The 22585-nt window shown below is 44.4% G+C and overlaps 1 protein-coding gene across 1 annotated transcript; it reads left to right on the top strand.

Annotated features, from left to right (window-relative positions):
* Positions 1-3642: 3642 nt before the first annotated feature.
* NKRF (NFKB repressing factor) lies at positions 3643-19525 on the top strand. Its single transcript, XM_044235080.1, has 3 exons — positions 3643-4323; positions 15351-15481; positions 16540-19525. The coding sequence occupies exons 1-3, from the start codon at positions 4058-4060 to the stop codon at positions 18495-18497; spliced, it is 2355 nt and encodes a 784-aa protein (XP_044091015.1). The 5' UTR covers positions 3643-4057; the 3' UTR covers positions 18498-19525.
* The last annotated feature ends 3060 nt before the right edge of the window (positions 19526-22585 follow it).

Here is a 22585-nt window from a genome sequence, read left to right on the forward strand (position 1 = left end):
TCAGCAGGGAGCCTGCTTCCCTACTCCCCTCTCTCTGCCTGCCTCTCTGCCTGCTTTGATCTCTGTTTGTCAAATAAATAAATAAAATCTTTTTTAAAAAGGTGTTGCCCAATTTCTCAGTTATATAATTACAGGGGTTTTTTTCCCCCTCCTTCTTTGCTACTAATAAACAGTCTGTATGGAAGCAGCTATAAATCCATGCAGATATCCTACTCCTCATCAAAAATTTCCTCCTAGATTTAGCATCTATTGATAATTCTTGCCTGAACCAATCAACAAAATGATGATTTTCCAACTCCTGCACTCCCTTCATGTTTACCAATCAGCACACAGTATTCTATTGTAAGCCAAGGCCTTCCCTTCTCCCATGTTACTTCTTTAGCTACTTTGTAGCCCTGTGGACTTAGGACTCCCTATTTCTTCAGTAGTCATTGCTGTCCATAATGATTTTAATGCTCAGATTACCAAGATTTGGCCAGTGGAAGCTCCTAGATTTGCTTTTAATCCTCCAGGAAACATTCCTCAGGAAGATATTACAGCGCAGACTATTCTGGTCAAGAACTTTCGGTGAGTTAATTTCTGGGGTAGTTTATGGGGGTTGGGGCCAGGCTCGGGGCCTCCCTCCCTTATGTGTGTGTGTATATATATATACGTATGTATGTATTTTAAAGATTTTTATTTATTTATCTTACAGAGAGAGTGAGAGACAGAGATAGAACATGAGCAGGGAGGAGGAGGCAGAGGGAGAGGGAGAAGCAGGTTCCCCGCTGAGCAGGGAGACTGAGTCGGGACTTGATCCAGGACCCTGGGATCATGACCTGAGCCAAAGGCAGAGGCCTAACTGACTGAACCACCCAGGATCCCCAGGTCTCCCTCCTTTGAACAGTCACTGACTCCTCCGTAGGAAAGGGCAGGGAAGGAAGCTCAGAGCTGTCTGGGTGTGCAGTGTAAAGATGGTGGCAAAAGCCTGTGTTAGAGCAGAGAAAGATGATGGAGGAGAGGAGGATGAATGACAACAGAAGTTTCTGGATCATTTTAGGATTGTGATGGCTGCCTTTATCATTGCTCCCTCCTACATCTCTCTTCACCTACTGTTCAGACAATTTATTTCTGCTTAGAGGTCTCAGCTCCTGCTCACTGAGAAAATATCTGTGGCTTGTGAGAAGGGAATGAGCTGAACGTAGGTTGGCTGAAGGATTTTTTTTTCAGTGTCTTTTTTATTTTTTTATTTTTTAAAAAATATTTTTTAAAAATATTTTTTAATTTTTTATAAACATATAATATATTTTTATCCCCAGGGGTACAGGTCTGTGAATCGCCAGGTTTACACACTTCACAGCACTCACCAAAGCACATACCCTCCCCAATGTCCATAACCCCACCCCCCTCTCCGTCCCCCCTCCCCCCAGCAACCCTCAATTTGTTTTGTGAGATTAAGAGTCACTTATGGTTTGTGGCTGAAGGATTTTTTGATCAGAAGGATTACCAGGAAGGAAGTTCGTGGGGAATCGTGCAAATTTTGGTTCTGTTTTCTAAAGGATGGAACTGCTTTTTCCATAGTAGGAATTGCACATGAAATCCAGTTATGGCTGTCGCAGAGCAAATGGCCTCTAATATCAGTTTCACTGTCCTTCATTTTGTAATCCAAGTTCAAAACTCAGATTGTAGTTATTTGCTGCTATATGATGGAAATGTTTTAATGCAAGCTGACAGGAAGTATTTTTTATTTTTTCAACTCTTTTTCTAGTCATATGTGTATTGACTACAATGCTGATTTTGATCAAAGTTGGCAGTCTAGGCTGAAATTAATTCAGCTGTGAAATAACAAATCGGCTTAAAATGTAGGCTCTAAGAAAATGAATTTCACAAGGTTGGGACATTGGGAAGAGCCTTCCTTCCTTCCTTCCTTCCTCCCCTCAATGATTCATTTAATTCAACAAATATCTCTGGAGTGTCTACAGGAGCCAGGTGTAGGTGCTAAAAGCAAGATGAATGAGTTCCTTGTTCTTATGAAGTGCACATTCTTGGGGGGTGGGAAAAGTGAAACTTTAAAAAAAACCTCCCAAGTTGATACATACTGTGAAGCAGCAGCAGCAGCAGCAGCAGCAGCAGGCGGGGGCAGGGGGCGGAGTGGGGGGCGGGAGGGAAGAGAGGGAGAGGGAGAGGGAAGAGGAGGAGGAGGTGGAGGAGGAGGAGGAAGAACAACAACCCAGGGCAATGCAATAGCCAATGACTGGGGGAACACCCGGTAAGGAGTCAGGTGACAGAGATCTGATTTCAAGTTTTGCCAGTAATAGTCTCTATAGCTTCAGCAAGTCAGTTCACTTCTCTAGCCTTATTTTTCCTCACTTATACAAAGATGACTTGAGTATGATCTCTAAGCTTCCTTCCCAGCATCGAGTTCTCTGATTCAATGGTTTGCAGACCATTACTTCAATAAACATAAATGCTTACCATTGAGTCAAAGACAAAGCACACTTGGTTTAATGAGACAGACACTGGAAATAAATCATTATGAAACCGGACGAAAACCACAGTTATCTTCTGCTCTTCTTAGTCCAATATACCCCTACACAGAAGATGGGTCATATAATGAGAAATATATCATACTTTTTAAAGTATGTCATCTAAAGAGGCAAGGAGGGCAATGGTTCAAAACCACTTCATCCAGTGGTCCTGCTGCCCCTGGGACCCGGAGTTTTATGCAGGACTATTTTTCCCCATCAAGATCGTAATCAGTTCTAGGACAAACAACAGAGAAAACCCTGTTTCTTTTTCCTTTGTATTTCTACTATATCGAGCGTACAGTAGGTGCTGTATAAATCCCCGCTGAGAGATATTTGTTGATTACTTGAATATCGCAGGTTGGCGGCAGACAGAGACTGAAGAAACTGCCCGGAGCAGATCCACAGGTGGAGTGATACGTTTGACGACCGAGTGAGTTAGCCATTTGCTGCTGTGCAGCTTTTAACCCTCTTCTTTGCTCTCGTTTTGTATTTTGTACGTTTTAAATTCATACATGACATACAGAATTATTTGCGATCAGATTAGTTGCGATCAGAACTGTGTAAAGATGGTGTCTGCATTTGTCAGCAGTTGGAATGGCATATGGATGATACAAGTGTCTAACTTGAGAAGTAGCGCTGTGGTAATTTTCTTTGCAATAAAGTATTACATTTTCCTTATGTTTACACAATAAAATACAAAGTTAATAACACACCATGCAGAGGTTTTCAGGCTAGCCTCTGAAGAAAAGGCGCCTTGGAGAGCTGACATTAAAAAAAAAAGAAAGTGTAAAATCCAAACCTACGCTCCCCGTCCCCGCCTACCCCCTCCCCAAAAAAAGGGCACGGTCCCACTGTCGCACCGCTCAAAAACCCAGGCAAAAGCCACCAGGCGAGCCGTTGTGCCAACAATCATCTGAGGGCGCCTTCCAGGGATTTGAGGGAATCATATTCCCGAACTCTAGAGAACCTTCCAAAATCCCCTTCCCAAAGTCCCCGCCCTCCGCTTGTCACCGTAGTGCGTCAAAGGCCCGTCGTCACAGAAGGGAAAAATGGACCTCGCGCGAGATTCAGCTACGGGATTTCGAAGTTAGGGAACAGCCGCGGCGCACGCGCGCTGGCCTCACAACCTCGGGGCGGCACGCGGGTAGGTAGCCTAGAGCCCAGAGGAGGGGGAGCAGAGCGTGCTGGTGTCTCCCCCGTCCCCCGGTCACCGCGCAGTGCGTGGGTCTGCGGGTCGCTGGAGGTGCGGAGCAACGGGCCGGGCCGGCCTCCCCGGCGCGCGTGTGACCGCGACGGGCGTCCTCCTGCGCCTCCACGAGTTGGAGGAGTGCCGCCGGTGTGCGCCCCGGCATCGGGACGTGTGCTCGTGCTCGCCTTTTCCTTTTTGACGGTCACCCCCCCGCAACGCACACACTCCAGTCCCCTGCGAGTTGGTCTTCGCGCCTCGGCGCGCCCCTCCTCACCCGACTCCTCCCACCGACCCCCGTCCCCGTTCGTTCCTGGTGGGTAGCCGGCTTCATCCCTGGGGTCCCTGCTTGGGGGCGGAGAAGATGGCTGGCGGACGTCTGCTGCTGGGGGGCGACTTCCTGTCGCCGCCGCCGCTGCCCCCCCTCCCGCCGCCGCCGCTGCCGCCCCTCCCGCCGCCCCCGCCCGAGCCAGTGCTGGAGCAGTGGCGCTATAGCCACGAAAGTGACTGGCAGTGGGCTCTGCGGCGCAGCTTCATCTGTCGCCACCTGCACAGCTATCCCGGGGCTGCCCTGGACCAGCTCCTCGCGCTCTCCGCCGCCTGGACCAACCACGTTTTCCTGGGCTGCAGGTGAGGAGAGTGTGAGGGTCGGCTTAGGGACCCGGTAGGGGTCTCGGGGTTGGGATTCGGGACAGAGACGGGGGCAGGGTACGGACGAAGGCTTAGAGGCTAGAGATCTGGAGGTGCTGGAGGACACCAGAGGGTTCAGTACTGGTCTGGGGGATCGGCTGAGCTAGGTGGTGGAGGATGACATAAGAGCCAGAGGAAGGGTGCGGGGATCGCGGGAGCAGCTCCTCCAGGACCAGGGATGGAGATGAAGCAGCAGCTGGAAGGGGATTGTTAAGGGGTGGTCATTGTGGCGGTGGTTTTGGAAGGCGTGGGAAATGACGAAGAGCAGAATCTCGGACCTGCGTAGGACCTTGCAAGGATGCGGTATCTGCAGAGATACTCGATAGTAGGGGCTTCGAGGGTCTGCGAGCGGAGTGGGGGGGGTGGGGGACGAAGGGAACCCTGCTAGTCTCCTCCTGACCACTCCCTCTCTCCATCCCCATTAAATAAAATAGCACCAGCCCCCCCCCCCCGGCGGGGTTTTACTGTCTTCTCCTGGGGAAGCGGTTTGTATGAGGTCTCTCAGCCGCAGGGTCCGCCTTGCTTGTGGATTTGCGCATAATGTGTCTGGACGCAAACAAAGAGATGCATATATTTTACTTTAAAAATGGATTGCTCTTCTTTTACCATAAATGTGATCAGGAGAATTAATATTTGGCCTCTGGGTGAGCCTTTAGGGGTGTGTGCGTGTGTGCGTGCGTGTGTACCCCCCCCTTCCTAGAACCTGGTGCGCCTTCTGAACAGGCCTCTTTAAGAGCTCTTTGCAATTCAATGGATACTGCAGTATGATTCCAGCGCATTTTTTTTTTAAACGGACTACTTGGACCTCTGTCCTTCTGCACCCCCAAATCGGTCCTAGACTAATCATTCCTTTGAAAGACTAGACGCTTCTTTTTTTGGACACTCCTGCCTCACAGTTAATTTTTTATTAGGAAGGATGAGAAATTCTGGAAAATGATCAGATCAAATTCAGTCAGTTCAGTTCTAGGAATGACCATAACAGATACAGAAAAATAGTATTGTCCACGTCTACCATTATTTCTTGAACACAGCATCTAGTGTATACTGTTTTCCTCTGATCACCAAAACTTATTTTTTCCTATTTTCTCTAGGTTGGTATAATTTCTGCCTCCAGAGACAATGATTATTTTACTGGAGGAACTGGTTATAACTGGGGAAGCCTCAGTTATTAATTTGGATAAATCTAATTGACCTTCACTTAACAATATTGTTTTTTCAGTTGAAAAAGTACCTTTATTCTATAATCATACATCTCCTTGATATCACAGAAGGCCATAGGAAATCTGAATCCTGAAAAAAAATTTACATGGGGGATAATAGCTGTCCTTTGTGTTAATAATAAATCTTACCTTCCCACAAGAACGTAAGCTCTTTTGGGAAAGAGGTTTTTGCTCTCTTGTTCACACTTTATCCTCAGTGCCTAGAACAGTGTCTTCTGCAGGGTGGCCACTCAGTAAATATGTATGGGATAACAGATGAATATAGCTTTATAATGTACAACATTTTATTTATGTATCTCTCTTAATACAACAACCTTGGGAATTAGGTGGTATCTCATTTTTACAGCTAAATCAACGGAGGACAAGAAGCTAAGTGACTTTTCCAAGGTCCCACAGTTGGGACTAGGACTCAGGTCTTCTAGTGCTCTTTCCACTGAGACACGGCTGCTGTATTTGGGAAGGATGGACCAGGAGTGAAAGCAAGTAACTGACACAAGCCACATCATTATTATATCTCAGGATTTCATTCCAAGAACAACAGCCCTTTATATAACCAGGGCATTAACCAGCACAAAGCAGGCCAATGGTAGTTGGTGTTAAAAGCTTAAGCATCCGGGACATTTTGTGTGTGTGTGTGCACTCGCCCAAGCACATCTGTGTGTAGGGTGGGTGTGTAACAAGATGAATGAACATATATATGTACGCAGACATACACACATTCCATGTCACATTTTAGTTAGGTCAGTTCTGTCACTACAAGAATTGCCATAACATTATCAAATAGCTTAACTGAAGAATGTTTACATTGTATCTGATAGCATAGATACAGGAGAAAGGGAAGGGGCAACAAAGAATCTTGGAAGCCAGGGACCACGTGCAGTGTTCCGTGTTAGTCAGGCTTCATCCAGCTGTCAGCTCGGGGGGGGGGGGGGGGGGGGGGGAGGGTAAATCTACATTCCAGTACTTCTTAAGGTTGATGTTGGCAGACCTCATTTTCTGGTGTGTTCTTCTATGACAGAAGATTGTTCTCTCAAGGGAACTGCAGAATACATGGTGTAGCAGCGTATTCTAAATTTAACTGTTGCTTTGTGGTTCATCCCTTGACTTTGGGAACAGGTTGTAAACAGTAGCACTCCCCCCCCCCTCCAAATGAAGGGCTTTCTGTGTTCCCTTTTATTAGGGCCAAAATAACTCCTAGGTCAGGGGTATCTTTGAAAACTCCTTCATCATAAGACCAAGACAGGAGGCGCTCACACGTTCAGGGAGGCAAGCTGTATTTCATTTCTTTTGGTGATAGCGGTGATTTTCATGGTACAATCTTGACTATCTTGATTCTGCTGCGGCAGTGGTTCTCAAACTTATGTGAGCATCACAGTCAGCTCTCGGGCTTGTTGAAACACAGATTGCTGGGGCCCCAGCCCAGGCTTTCTTTCTTTCTTTTTTTTTTTTTTTTTAAAGATTTTATTTATCTATTTGACAGACAGAGATCACAAGTAGGCAGAGAGGCAGGCAGAGAGAGAGGAAGGGAAGCAGGCTCCCCGCTGAGCAGAGAGCCTGATGCGGGACTCGATCCCAGGACCATGACCTGAGCCGAAGGCAGAGGCTTAACCACTGAGCCACCCAGGTGCCCCGAGCCCAGGCTTTCTGATTCAGTAGGTCTGAAGCAGGACCCCTGAATCTGCATTTTTAACAAGTTCCCAGGTGATGCTGATGATCAGGTGATGCTGGTCCGGTGATTACACCATGAGAACCACTGCTTTATAGGATAAAATAAAGCAGTGCTTTTCCAGTCTGCTTTTTGATCATTTTTTCTCCTCATGGTCTAGGCAACCAGGAAGCTCAAATAGCTGAAATTCTTTCTCTTCACTGTTTGTCTGTTTCATAAAAGTGAACAACCTGTCAAAAGATTTTTATCCTGCAAGCAATTTCTAAGATATGTCTTGTGGCAAATGAAAGGTTAATGCAGGTAGGTGGGGAGATGGGGTAACTGGACGGTGGGCGTGAAGGAGGGCACTTGATGGAATGAGCACTGGGTGTTATAGGCAACTGATGAATCACTACATTCTATCCCTGAAACAAACAAAAAAAAAGGTGCAGTCTTCTAAGCAACTGTATCTATATAGCACTCAACGTAATTTTTCCTAGGAATGTCTGGGAACCATACAATTTTTACTTAAAAACTGTAGATAATGTATCTATCCTCAGGTTTTCAATGGTTCTTCATCAATAGGATTAGAAGCAGAATCCTGGCCTATTGATTTTTGATGAGATATTTATAGGAAAAATGTATCTTACAATGAAACCAGGTTTGCTGCCTTGATTATTTTCTCTTCCTTGTTGCTATGAGACTGATTTTTGGAAGGCAGGTGCCAGTTGAGCTCGTGTTGTGAACCTAACTTTGCACATAGGTGGCCTGCATCTAAAGAAATGGGAGTGGGGGCTTTCAAAAGATTTACCAATAATCTGACTGTGGATTATTCCCTTATGATGTTAAGAGTCTTATTAATAGTTTTGAATAAATAATTTTATACTCGGAAATTCGACTCTTTGTTTAGTTTTCAAACCTCAGCTGTTCTTCGGACCTAGAAGAACAGTTGAATGAATTTTTTAAAATTTGGGGAGCATTACTACATATTGTTAAATTTCAGGTGCATTGTAGATCATAAGTGTGCACCTGTCTTTTTCCAAGAATGTAAGATTCATGAAGTCACATGTCTTTGTCCATTATAACTCATCTTTATGTATGCCAGGCATGGTGGGACAGTTGAATAGCATCCTGATTTCCAAAAGCTTGGTACAAAATAAGCTATCTTTGAAAACCCTAAAGACCTGCTGAGGCTTTCTTGGTTTTGTTTTTTTAAGCATTTATGATCAAATGGGTAAATTAACAGACTTTTAAATATATAATATGCATGCATCTGAAAATTACTCTATTAGATTTGCCTTAATGATACTTTTCATCATGGTCTCTCCATAAGGTAAAATATTATATAGCCATTAAAACTCATGCGGTAATGACATAGAAAAAAAAAAACCCTATGATCTCATAAACTAAGAACACCCCCCACCCTACCAGAGTGCAGATCAACATAGATTATCTGTAGGAGACATGGAGGGGAGGCGGCGATATGGAAAGCATAGAGAAAGGAAAGAAAGTAAACTCCAGATGTTAATGAGGTTATCAGGGGTTGGGTTTGTAGGTGCTTTTCTTGGTGGGTTCTCTAAAATTTCTGGAGGAAAGGTGATCCTTCATTTTTTTAAAGATTTATTTGTTTATTTAAGAGAGAGCAGGAGTGGGGGCAAAGAGAGAGAGAGAAGAGAGAGAAAATCCCAGGCTGACTCCATTCTGAGCACAGAGGCTGAGGCAGGGCTCAATCTCCTGACCCCGAGATCAGAGCCTCAGCTGAAATCAAGAGTCGAATGCTTAACCACTTAACTGACTGCACCACCCAGGCACCCCTTATAGCAGATTTCAAAGTAACGCCTTTATGGGCTCCTGGGTGGCGCAGTCAGTTAAGTGAACGACTCTTGATTTTAGCCCGTCCTCATCTGAGGGTCTTGAGATCCAGCCCTGCCTCAGCCTCTGTACTCAGAATGGAGTCAGCCTGGGATTTTCTCTCCCTCTCCCAGCCGGTGCGCTCCCTCTCTTTCTCTAAAATAAACAGATCTTTTAAAAATAAGTAAATCGGGACGCCTGGGTGGCTCAGTTGGTTAAGCAGCTGCCTTCGGCTCAGGTCATGATCCCAGCGTCCTGGGATCGAGTCCCACATCGGGCTCCTTGCTCGGCAGGGAGCCTGCTTCTCCCACTGACTCTGCCTGTGCTCGCTCTCTCTCCCTCTCTCTCTGACAAATAAATAAATAAAATCTTAAAAAAAATAAGTAAATCTACTATGAAAAATACATAATGGAAACTGGTGCTCGCTCTCTCTTTCTGTAAAGTAAATAAGCAGATCTTTTAAAAACAAGTAAATCTACTATGAAAAAATACATAATGGAAGCCAGTAATGAAAGTTTAACTGGCTTGGCTTATTTAAAATTTGTGGAACCACTTCTTTGTTCTTGGATAGCTATTCTCTGAAGAATTTTAGAAATGGGAATAAAATAAAATAAGACCTAGTGGTCTTATTGAAGACTCTAGATTAATTTTTGCATTGTTCTCTGAATAGTCAAGAGTCAGATGCTAAATAGTCTTTTCCATTATTGTTGGAGCTGGTTGGGTTTCCTCAGTATTATGACTTCCTAATAAAGGACTGAGAAGCAGACTGTGTTCACAGCCTACGCAAAGGTTTATTTTTATAGCCCATGGGTGACATTGAATTTTGTGGCAGATGTAATGAATAGGGAACAGGAAGTAGGTATATAATCATTACTACTGCTGGAAGAAGCCTGAGAGAAAAGTGAATGGAATGAGCCCCAAATGCATCATTTGTGCGGGCTGTATGTCTGACATACGTGGTGTTTACAGTTGTACACTGTATTTGCGATCAGGCTGGAGTGGAAGTCTGGAGAATGTTAACTGGAACTCACGGTGAGTGGCTTGAGTGTAGTACATACAGTTCAGGTAGCAAAAGTGGCATCACCAGTTCAACATTTATAGACTTTCATTTTCATAATCTTCTGTTTTCATCCTGTGCCTTGGAATTTGGACTCCCAAGTCTGAATGGAAGTGATACATAGAAAGCACAGTGTTTTAGGCTATACTTTATTTTTTCTTTTTTTTTTTTTTTGGCTATATAAGAAAAAATGAAAACAAAATTACTCTTGGCATTTAAATACTGATGTTAGCAGCAGCAGTAGGAGCAATTATCAGTGGGAAGTGCGGGTTAAAACCAAGCTAACTTGTGCTGATCTCCGTGAAGCCCACCATGTCCCGACTTCTCAGCTTTGCAGGGAAAGATGTCTGCTGGGTGTGGAACCGGTCGGGCCAAAAGTGGAAGATGTTACCCTCCTTCAGGTTCAGAACCTATTCATGTCAAGGCGTGATAGTTACTCATATTCAGAACTTTATTCCCAAATGCCACCAGGCATCTCTTCTTTGATCATAGGCCAGGAAAGGCTCTCAAGGGAGGAAGGGTGAGTAGGTCCCCACGATAACAAGGACTTCACTTGGGCGCCTGGGTGACTCAGTGGGTTAAGCCACTGCCTTCGGCTCAGGTCATGATCTCAGGGTCCTGGGATCGAGTCCCACCTCGGGCTCTGTGCTCAGCAGGGAGCCTGCTTCCTCCTCTCTCTCTCTCTGCCTGCCTCTCCGTCTACTTGTGATCTCTCTCTGTCAAATAAATAAATAAAATATTTAAAAACAAAAACAAGGACTTCACTTGAGCCTCTATGTTTGTTTCTCTGCAGTTACAGGATATTCTGTCAAGCAGCCAATCTACTTTATAAGGAAGCCTTTTAAATATTGTATATCTTAAAGCTATTTATTGTGGAAAAAATCAAACACGTTAAAGAGTTTGGTGGACCTCCATGTCCCCTCACTCAGCTTCAGCAGTGTCAACCGTTTCATGCCATCCTTCTCAGGTCTTCGGTTGTGCCCCCAGTTTTTCTTGTGGGTGATAGTCTGGAGTATATTAAAGAAAATCTTGACATCATTTCCCCTGCGAATACTTCAGTATGTATCTGTCCTGGACAAGAGTTTTTACTTTTATTTTTTTTTTTTAATGGGAGGAGGGCAGAGAGGGAATCTTAAGCAGGCCCCGCTGAGCATTGAGCCCATCACCGGGCTCTGTCTCACAACCCTGAGACCTTGACCTGAGCCAAAATCAGGAGTCGGATGATTAACCAACACAGCCACCCAGCTGCCTCACAGATAAGAATTTTTACAAATAGAGTCCTGATAGGGGTGCCTGGGTGATCTCAGCTCAGAGCTCAGGTTTTGATCTCAGGGTTCTAGGTTCAACCCCCATGTTGGGCTTCATGCTGGGTGTGGAACCTACTTTAAAAATAGGGCGCCTGGGTGGCTCAGTCGTTAAGCATCTCCCTTTGGCTCGGGTCATGATCCCAGGGTCCTGGGATGGAGCCCTTCATTGGGCTCCCTGCTCTGCGGGAAGCCTGCTTCTCCCTCTCCCACTTCCCCTGCTGTGTTCCATCTCTCACTGTGTCTCTCTCTGTCAAATAAAATATTTTAAAAACTAGAGTCCTAATACCATTATTTACACTCAACAAAATTAACAGTAATTTCTTAAAACCCATGTTCAGTTTTCCCCGTTGTCTCAAAGTATATTTTTTTCAATTTTATTTTTAAGTAATCTCTTACACCCAGCGTGGGGCTCAAACTCAACAACTCTAAGGTCGAGAGTCACATGCTGTATGGACTGAGCCAGCCAGCGCCCCTTATTTGTATTTTGGTTTGATTCATGATCCATACCAGGTCCATGCATTGTATTCGGTTCATCTGTCTCCTTTAATCTATAACCGCATTCCCCTATCTGTTTATTTTCATGCTGTTGATTTGACGAAGAAACTGGATTGTTTCCTTCACTGGCTATGTTCTTACGGTGATGTTTAATATATTTCTGGGAGTGAAGGACTTGCTTAGGTTCAGGTTCAGTTATTTGAAGGACAATACTTTATACACAGTGCGTTATATTTCCTGTCATATCATATAAGGGACACATGTCTGCTTGTCTCATTTTTTAGTGATATTAAGATTATAAAGTTCCCATCAAATTTTTAATTTTTATTTTATTTCTTTAAAAGATTTTATTTATTGGGGCGCCTGGGTGGCTCAGTGGGTTAAAGCCTCTGCCTTTCACTTGGTCGTGATCCCAGGGTCCTGGGATCGAGCCCCGCATCGGGCTCTCTGCTCAGCAGGAAGCCTGCTTCCCTTCCCCTCTCTGCCTACCTGTGAACTCTGTCTGTCAAATAAATTAAATTAAAATAAAAAATAAAAGATTTTATTTATTGATTTGACACAGACAGATCAGAAGTAGGCAGAGAGGGAGAAACAGGGTCCCCACTGAGCAGAGAGCCCAATGCAGAGCTCGATCCCAGGACCCTGAGACCATGAACTGAGCCGAAGGCAGAGGCTTAACCCTCTGAGCCACCTGGGCGCCCCCCATCAACTTTTTTTAATCAAAATTTTTATTGAGGTAATTATAGATTCACATGCAGTTGTAGGACATAATACAAAGAGAAGCCCTGCATTCTTTACCCAGTTCCCCCAATGATAATGTTTTGTAGAATTATTGTGTAATATCAAAACTATGACAGTGATATAGTTAACAATCCACTGATTTTATGTAGTCTCCCAGTTTTACTAGTACTCGTGTGTGTGTGTGTATGCACGCATGCATGTGTGTTTGGTTGAAACAATATTGCATGTGGAGATTTGTGTATCCACTGCCACAGTCAAGATATTGAATAGTTCCAGTACTACAAGGATCCCTCACATCACGCTTTTATAACCACATCCGGGGCGCCTGGGTGGCCCAGTCAGTTAAGCATCTGCCTCTGGCTCAGGTCGTGATCCCAGGGTCCTGCGATCAAACTCTGCATCAGGGTCCTTCCTCAACAGGGATCCCGCTTCTCCCTCTGCTGCCACGCTCCCTGCTGTGTGCATGTGCTCTCTCTCTCTCTGACAGATAAATAAAATCTTTAAAAACACACAAATCACATCCGTTTCCTTCCCAATCACCATGATATTGTGTGTATCAGTAGTTTACTCCTTCGTATTGCTGAGTAGTGTTCTGAGGCGTGTGTGTACCAGTTTGACCATCTGCCTGTTGACGGACTTCTGAGTGGATTGCAGTTTTTGGCAGTTATAAATAAAACTGCTGTGAGCATTCATGTACAGGTTTTTGTGTGAATGTAAGTTTTGACTTCTCTGAGATAAATGGCCCCCAAAAAGGGGTCATTGCTAGGTCATGTGGTAATTGCATGTTTAATTTTATAAGACGCTTCCAAGTTGTTTTCCTGAGTGGTCGTATGATTCTGCATTCCCTCCAGCAGTTGATGAATGGTCCAGTTCCTCTGTGGGCCTTGTCAGCATTTGATGTTGTCGCTCTTTTTTACTTTAGCCATTCTGAGGGTGCATAGTGATACCTCATTGTGGTTTTAAATTACATCTCTCTCTGGTTAATGATGTTGACCATCTTGTCATGTGCTTATTTGCAATATATTTGTCGTCTTTGGTTAAATGTTCTGTTCATGTCTTTTTGTTCATACACACACACACACACACACACATATAGTTGCATTTTGAGAGATTATTATACTGGATACTAGTTTTTGTGGGGTTTGGGGGGGGCGGGTCAGGTGTTTGATTTGTAAATATCTCTCCCAGTCTGTAGCTTGTCTTGTCCTCTCACAGGGACTTTGAGAGCAAAAGTTTTTAATTTTGATGAAGTCCGTTTTATCAGTTTTTCCTTTTATGGATCTTGCTTTTGGTGTCAAGTATGAGAACTGTTGGCCTAGCCCTAGATTCTGAAGATTTTCTCCTATTTTTTAAGATTTTATTTATTTATTTGACAGAGGTCAAAGTAGGCAGAGAGGCAGGCAGAGAGAGGGGGGATGCAGGCTCCCCGCAGAGCAGAGAGCCCGATGTGGGGCTCGATCCCAGGACCCTGAGATCATGACATGAGCCAAAGGCAGCGGCTTAACCCACTGAGCCACCCAGGCGCTCTATTTTTTTTTTAAATAATTAGTTTTACATTTTACATTTAGGTCCGTGACACATTTTCAGTGAATTTCGGGATGAGAAGTGAGGTTGGGGTTCGCTGCCCACTTACTCCAGCACCATTTACTGAAAAGCATGGCCGCCTCTACTGAGTCGCTTTTGCGACTTGAACATGTTTCTGGGGGTCTCTTTCTGGGTTCTTCCCCATCAGCTTTTCACCTCATAGGCCTAGCAGCCATCGATGATGATTATTTTATGATGGGTTGCAGAATGGCAGTAGTCTATTGTTCCTCCAGTTAACTAGCTGGAATGCTTCCATAAAAGAGATTTTTCTCATTGACTCTTAGTTATTCTGATGTACAATTTGTACAGAAAAATGCCAGATAAATGCTTGCTTTCTTCCTTTAATATTACCTGTTTGGGGAGTAATGACTTGATTCCCTGCCGTCTTCCAAAGGTGACCAGTAATGAGTTTGTAAGTATCATTGTAAACTAACAGATTGTTAGTGTATTTGTTGTATCTGAATCCACTGCAGGTCGTTATTCTCACTGCTACTCTGGTTGGCTCACTTTGCCGGTAGGAATGTGTTCACATTGGCTTTTGAGTCCATTTGACACAACTCCTGAGGCCTTTCACAGCTTCCTTGTTTCCAGGCACAGGAATATCTCCCAGGTTCATCTTGTACATTTCCTCCCCCAGATTTGGAATCAGCCATTTCTGTAAGGACCCTGATTCTCTTTTTTATGGGAAATGGTAAAGACCGCAGTCTGGATGTCAACATCCCAGCCACCCTTAGTACCTGAGTACCTCTGTAAACACACAGATGCAGTTATTTACACAGGATATACATATATGATAGAGAGAAGCCATGAGTTGATATGGATGCTTCTAATTCAGATTAAAAGATCTTCCTTTAAATGTCTTGCTTTTATGTTCCTATGTCTTCTAATGATAGTAAGATAGGTAAATTTTGATAGGTAAATATTATAGGACACATTCTTCAGTTTTAGAGCTAAGATAATCTGTTGACATAGTCCTGTGGGAGCAATTACAAGATGAGCTCATGTAGAAGCTTTTTAAAAACTGCATTCGTACCTGTTTTAACTGTAGATTCTATTAATTTAAATAGGTACAGCCCACGCCTGATGGAAAAAATTCTCCAAATGGCTGAAGGTATTGATATTGGGGAGATGCCTTCATATGATCTGATGCTGTCCAAACCTTCCAAAGGTCAAAAACGTCACCTCTCGGCATGTGACGGTGAGTATACTTGTTTCTGGAAGGTGGGGTTTGAAGAAACAACATGACTTTTTAAAAAAATGGTATGAGTGTGGTATATGGTCTTCAGTAACATTGGGAACATTGGATCTTACACAAATGTGAAAGAGTTTTAACTTAGTTATGTACAGTTTTGTGTTGAGGATGCTGAAAGGAACTGAAAACTAAGAATACTGATTCAAACGATAACGCTATCTGTAAAGTCCATGCCATGGAACCTCCCTCTAAGCAGAACAACCTTATACTCTGATCATTTGAACATCTAAGTAACTAAATGCTCTTGGAGGGGTCCAAGACAGACCAGCTTTCTACTGAGCAGTGGTGTCGGAAGGAAGCTCCAGTGTCTGGTCTAGCCTCAACAGAGAGTCCTTCCACAGCGTTCAATTCGCTGTCGCCCATAAATCACGGGTCTCCAGCTGCTGCTGGTTCTAGAAATAAAATAGACCAAACTACCCTTTTGTGCAGAATGGGTCAGAACTAAGATTTTGAAGCTGAAAACCTTTGGGATCTTTTGATTATTATTTTTTATTTGATTTTTAGCCACAACCACATAAAGAACTGTGACAGAGTTACGTCTGCTGCCAAAGAGAGAGGCTGTGTACACGCCTCGGCCGTCACCTCTTTTGCGCTAGAGCCGTCTCTTCTGTTCGCAGTTTTTTATGAAGGGCGCTCTTCAGCACAGGTGGGGTGAGATTATCCTGGAACAACCTGTTAGCCAGTACGCTTCACCTGTGCTTTACCTTGTTAGATACAGAAGCACCTACCAGTCACATGTGGTGGTGAACCTGCATACCTTATTCGGTGGCATATTTTCTGTCAACTTTCTTCCCTTACACGTGGGACAGGCAGCATCCCTTCTTCTGCCAGAATCCTACGTTGATATTTGAGTCCCTTCCCCTAAATACCCTGAAGTTTTTGTGATGGGAAGTGTCTTGTACCAACAGTGCAATGTGCAAATGACACAGTTGGTACTGTCTTGCTGTTTGCTTCTTTTGAAATACTCCCTTTTTAATGAATTGTAAATTTCACTCGTTCTATAGGTCAAAATCCTCCTAAAAAGCAAGCCGGTTCCAAATTGCATGCGAGACCTCGTTTTGAGCCTGTGCATTTTGTAGCTAGTAGTTCAAAGGATGAGAGACAGGAAGATCCCTATGGCCCTCAAACAAAAGAGGTAAATGAACAAACACATTTTGCCGGCATGCCAAGAGACATCTACCAAGATTATACTCAAGACTCTTTCAGTGTGCAGGACGGGAATTCTCAGTATTGTGATTCATCAGGATTTATTTTCACAAAAGAGCAGCCTGTAACAGCCAACATGTATTTTGACAGCGGGAACCCCGCCCCAAGCAGCACGTCACAGCCGGCAAACCCTCAGTCGGGCCCTGAGCCTTCCCCGTCACAGACATTTCCTGAGTCAGTGGTAGCCGAGAAGCAGTACTTTATTGAAAAATTGACAGCGACTATCTGGAAGAACCTTTCGAACCCGGAGATGACTTCTGGCTCTGATAAAATCAATTACACCTATATGTTAACTCGGTGCATTCAGGCATGTAAGACGAATCCTGAGTACATATACGCTCCTTTAAAAGAGATCCCTCCTGCTGACATCCCCAAAAATAAAAAACTTCTAACAGACGGTTATGCGTGTGAAGTCAGATGCCAAAATATCTACTTAACCACGGGTTACGCCGGCAGCAAGAATGGGTCCAGGGATCGAGCTACTGAGCTAGCTGTGAAACTCCTACAGAAGCGTATTGAAGTTCGAGTCGTCCGGCGGAAGTTCAAGCACACGGTTGGGGAGGACCTTGTGGTGTGTCAGGTCGGCATGCCCACCCACGACTTTCCTCCGGCCCTGAAGCCGCCGGAGGAGCTGGTGGTGCTCGCTAAAGATGCCTCCGGGCAGCCGATTTTTAACGCTTCCGCCAAACACTGGACCAATTTTGTCCTTACCGAAAACGCAAACGATGCAATCGGCATCCTCAACAATTCCGCCTCGTACAACAAGATGTCAGTCGAGTACAAGTATGAGATGATGCCAAACCGCACGTGGCGTTGCCGTGTGTTTCTGCAAGACCACTGCTTAGCTGAAGGTTACGGAACCAAAAAAACAAGTAAACACGCGGCTGCTGATGAGGCCTTGAAAATCCTCCAGAAAACACAGCCCACCTACCCCTCGGTCAAAAGTTCACAGTGCCAGACAGGCTCTTCACCCAGGGGATCTGGAAAGAAGAAAGATATAAAGGATCTGGTAGTTTACGAGAATTCTTCAAATCCAGTGTGCACCCTGAACGACACGGCCCAGTTCAACCGCATGACGGTCGAGTACGTGTACGAAAGAATGACCGGCCTCCGGTGGAAATGCAAGGTGATCCTCGAGAGTGAAGTGATCGCAGAAGCCGTCGGGGTGAAGAAAACGGTCAAATACGAAGCCGCCGGGGAAGCTGTGAAAACCCTTAAGAAGACCCAGCCGACCGTCATCAACAATTTGAAGAAGGGGGCTGTCGAAGATGTGATTTCCAGAAACGAAATCCAGGGCCGCTCAGCGGAGGAGGCTTACAAACAACAGATCAAAGAAGACAACATAGGAAACCAGCTGCTGAGAAAGATGGGCTGGACGGGCGGTGGTTTAGGTAAATCTGGCGAGGGCATTCGGGAGCCCATCTCTGTCAAAGAGCAGCATAAGCGAGAAGGGCTCGGTCTTGACGTGGAGAGGGTGAACAAAATCGCCAAGAGAGATATTGAGCAGATCATCCGCAACTATGCCCGCTCCGAGAGCCACACGGATTTGACTTTCTCCACGGAGCTGACTAACGACGAGCGGAAGCAGATACACCAGATTGCCCAGAAGTACGGCCTTAAGAGTAAGTCGCATGGGGTCGGCCACGATAGGTACCTGGTGGTAGGAAGAAAAAGACGGAAGGAAGACCTACTAGATCAGCTCAAACAGGAAGGCCAAGTGGGGCATTACGAGCTCGTGATGCCTCAAGCCAATTGAGCTCTTAACTAATTTATTTTGTAAACGCCCAAGGAGGCAGATTTGTGAATTAAAGAAATGCCACATGTCCTGGTTGCAGAGTACATTCATTCTTAAGATGTTTCACCTTGTTCATTTCCTATAGTGCTCTATTAGCTATCGGAACCTGAAGAATTATGTCCGCCCGTATTAGCTTGGGTCCCGCAGATGATATTGTGCAGTTACTGTTTGTGTCTTTCATATTGCTGTGTCCCTCCGATTTTAGTAGTTTGTACAAAGCAAGATCACGTATCGCAGTGGAATTTCACCCCGAGAAGGGAATTCCCATTTCAAAGGGCATAGCACAGCAGCCTGCAACAGTAGTGACATTGACCGCAATGACGGTCAAACTCCAGTCTGAACTTCAGACTTCCTGAAGACGCCGGGTCGTTTTGTATTACTATTTTCATCTTTGTGTGAAGCCAGTTCAAGAATGTTTAACGGTAAATTGTGCTGTACGTGTAAATGTCGTTCCCGACTAAATGATGTAAAACTTTCCTAAAGTAATTTTAGTGTTCATTTATTTATAACTTCTACCATGTGGTTTCCGGAATATTGGAAGTGATTTACTGTTACCTTGTGGTATATGAGTTTTAACAAATCCTAGTCTTCACGCGGAGAGAGCACTACTTGAGAGAGCCGTTGAGAAGTTTCACAAACTTTGACCCAACCCGAAGGAAGGAAGCTGGAGCTGTTTGTCCTTGGGGCTTCGCAGCGGGCCTCGCAGCAACTCCGCGTTATAGCCGTCCTGCCGCCCGGGCGTGTGGCACAGCCCGGGTGGCCGTGGCCGTGGCAAGACCGGGTGAAAGACCGCAGACACACTGGTGCTTGGACGAAAAGGTCAGTCGGCCGATCCCTCTCTCACACAGCTTATTAAGCCCCGAAAGCCAACTTTGTAACATATTTAAAACTGCTATTTTCGCTTATTTCTGGAATGTAAAAAAAAAAAAATGTATAAAAAAGAACTAGTGTATGCTTCCTGAATAAAAAGGAGCTGATGTTGATCAAAATGGCAGCGTGCTTATTTTGGGCAGCAGCCTAGGAGCCACACTTTGGGTTATCAGGAGACAGGAAGTGGCGTTTGCACAAAATGTTTCAACACCAGAGCACACGTGGGTGAACGTAATGACTTAGCGGACTCGGTCTGGTCGGTCGCCCGTCACTTTCCTATGGACCAACACGCCGGGCGCAACCAAACCTCTGGCTGTGTCCTTTTATGTGATTTTGGTCTTGCAGCTCCGATAAATCAAGTGTCACTATTCAGAGATGAATAGTAATACCGAGAGTTAAACACGCCAGTGAAATGATAGAACAATTAGGTTGTTCACGGTGTCTGGAAACATTTAGCACCATACTTGACAGGTAATTGGCCCACAATAAACAGTAATTTCCTTTCTCCTCTCTTACATTTTGGAATGAAAAAGCTGCCCATTGTAGTTAAATCAGTAGTTTAAAAAATAAAAAGGGATTGGCTTTTATACCTGGATCTCTAGGTTTTAGTCATCTACAGCTATTAAAACTGTGTGACACTTGCTTTTTACTAACCCTTTCTCTTACAGTGCTTGCCCTTTCCCAATGTTGGTAGGAAGAGAAATGAGGTGTGCATTTTATTTGGGCTCTTATTGTTTTAACAATGGCAAAGGGAACATAAGCGATGATATATAGGATTTTTTTAAACCTACAAGGGCTCATGCCAACCTGGAGAAGCTGTGGCTTAATTAGCAAAGTTAGAAAAGCCAGCCTTAGTTCTCTTGAGTAAGAGTGGCTTTGCAGATCAAGGGGAGCTGAGGGCGGGTGGGGGCGGTGGGGTGAAAACTCGTTTCTCCCTTTACATTTTTTTTCTTTTCCCAAAATGGTTGGACAGGGGAAGGCCTGTGGGGAGTAGGGACATAAATCTGGTTTTCTTAAATTTAACAGAACAATATTAACGTAGTAAGGGTTAGGGCTCCCAAATAATTGGGCCAACTATACATTTGGTTCTGGGTTTGAGGGTCCAGATTTGCTGACTTTTTTTTTTTTAAGATTTTGTTTGACAGAGATCACAAGTAGGCAGGCAGGCAGAGAGAGAGGAGGAAGCAGGCTCCTGGCCAAGCAGAGAGTCCAATGTGGGGCTTGATCCCAGGACCCTGGGATCATGACCTGAGACAAAGGCAGAGGCTTTAACCCACTGAGCCACCCAGGGGCTCTTGTTGACTTCTTAGATCAGCTTCGGTATTGATGTGGAATTAGGCTGAAGTCACTTAACTCTGCTTGACAATAAAATACATTGAGAATGAGCTGCTGACAACCTTGCTGTACTGTGTTGTCCCCATTCTGTTCCCCATTCTCTTGGCTCCTCTATTTTCCTTTTCTTCTAAAGAGCAGTCATTTGTAGCTCAGTAACTTTGCTGTAAAACAACAGATAAATGAACTGCTGCTTCAAGTTTTATTTGAACTAAATAAGTTATACCGAAGAAGTAACTCTTTCAGTTACATATATAGCCTCGAGTCTCACAGATCTACTTTTTAGATTTTTTTTCCTCCTTTGATTGCAAAATGAATGGGAATTTCATGCATTCTTTTGGGAAACTTTTTTTTTAAGTAGGATACAGTGCATGGACTTTGCTGTGAGTAAGCCCTGAAGCTAGAGATGGGTCTTAAATAAAGGACTCTTGATTTTAACTTGATTACAATCCTCATGGTTCTCCCTCATGCCACCTTCCCCATATCAGAAGGGGCAGAATTGAAGATTCAGGTTCCAATCAGACTTCCATTTGTAAGGGGACCTTACAAATCTGTTTTAACCTTACTGTTTAATTATATGCAGGCAGCCTGTCGCATTTGTTTAAAAAAAAAACTGTAAAGAAAAAAAGAAATTAGCATTAAATGTTTGGTTTGTGTAGTGCCTTTGACGGTGGACATGATGCTTTTAGAGATCAGCTGTTGTAAGGATACATGGATAATCCCATGGAAAAGATGGTGTTTCTCAGGAGGTGTGTAAAAAGAAAAAATTAAATTTGCCCGTTATGGATCTCACCTTAATTTTTAAAAGTGTGACTAATAGTGTCACTATTTAAGGTACCCAGCCACAGTAGGATGAAAAAGTTAAGGTAAAACTAATCTACCAAATAAAGACCAATTTAATGTGGTTCTACTCTGAAGCAGAAATGGACTTAAGGGAAAGTGTGAAGCACATTTAAGGTTGATGCTCCTAGGTGGGGTCAACCAGTATGTGCACTGAACAAACTGCCGCACCGGGGTTCCTTTAGGGGCCATGTCTTAAAGGATGAATATAGTACATACCCCATGAAGACTCATTTTTTAGGATTGGAGAGAGAATGTGCACAGATGGAGAGGGAGAAGCAGACTCCCCACTAAGCAGAGCGCCCAATGTGGGGCTCCATCCCAGGAACTGGAAATCATGACCTGAGCTCCCCAGGCGCCCCATATAAAGACTTAGTTTAATTTCATTTAGCCCCCTACCCCAGACAAGAGGCAAGTGTTTCTGCAGTCACTGTTCTTGGCTCTTTAAAATGAGACCAGTTCTTCCCCAGAAGAAAGCAATTTTGTTAAAACAAGATTGAGGATACCTGTACTCCCAAACTTCACTGGGGAGTTAAAATGCCATTTTTAAAAAAAACGTTTTTTTAAGATTTTATTTATTTATTTGACAGAGATGACAAGCAGGCAGAGAGGCAGGCGGTGAGGGGGGTGTGCGGGGAAGCAGGCTCCCTGCGGAGCAGAGAGCCCAATGTGGGGCTTGATCCCAGGACTCTGGGATCATGACCCAAGCCAAAGGCAGAGGCTTTAACCCACTGAGCCACCCAGGCACCCCTTAAAATGCCATTTTATAAGTTTGGTACTATTTGCTTTTAAGCTAGGGCTTCTTAAAAATTTTTTTAAAAGATATTATTTGACAGAGAGAGATTACAAGTAGAGAGAGATGGGGGAGAAGAAGGCTCCTGGCTGAGCAGAGAGCCCGATGCAGGACTCGATCCCAGGACCCTGAGATCATGACCCAAGCTGAAGGCAGAGGCTCAACCCACTGAGCCACCCAGGCACCCTAAACTAGGGCTTCTTAAAGAGGTGGA

The sequence above is a fragment of the Neovison vison genome, chromosome X (assembly GCF_020171115.1).
Source record: "Neovison vison isolate M4711 chromosome X, ASM_NN_V1, whole genome shotgun sequence".
Taxonomy (NCBI): domain Eukaryota; kingdom Metazoa; phylum Chordata; class Mammalia; order Carnivora; family Mustelidae; genus Neogale; species Neogale vison.

Coding starts and splice junctions, on each gene's coding strand:
- NKRF (XM_044235080.1), top strand. CDS start 4,058: ATGGCTGGCGGACGTCTGCTGCTGGGGGGCGACTTCCTGTCGCCGCCG. Junction 4,324..15,350: donor CACGTTTTCCTGGGCTGCAG/GTGAGGAGAGTG, acceptor TAATTTAAATAG/GTACAGCCCACGCCTGATGG. Junction 15,482..16,539: donor TCACCTCTCGGCATGTGACG/GTGAGTATACTT, acceptor CTCGTTCTATAG/GTCAAAATCCTCCTAAAAAG.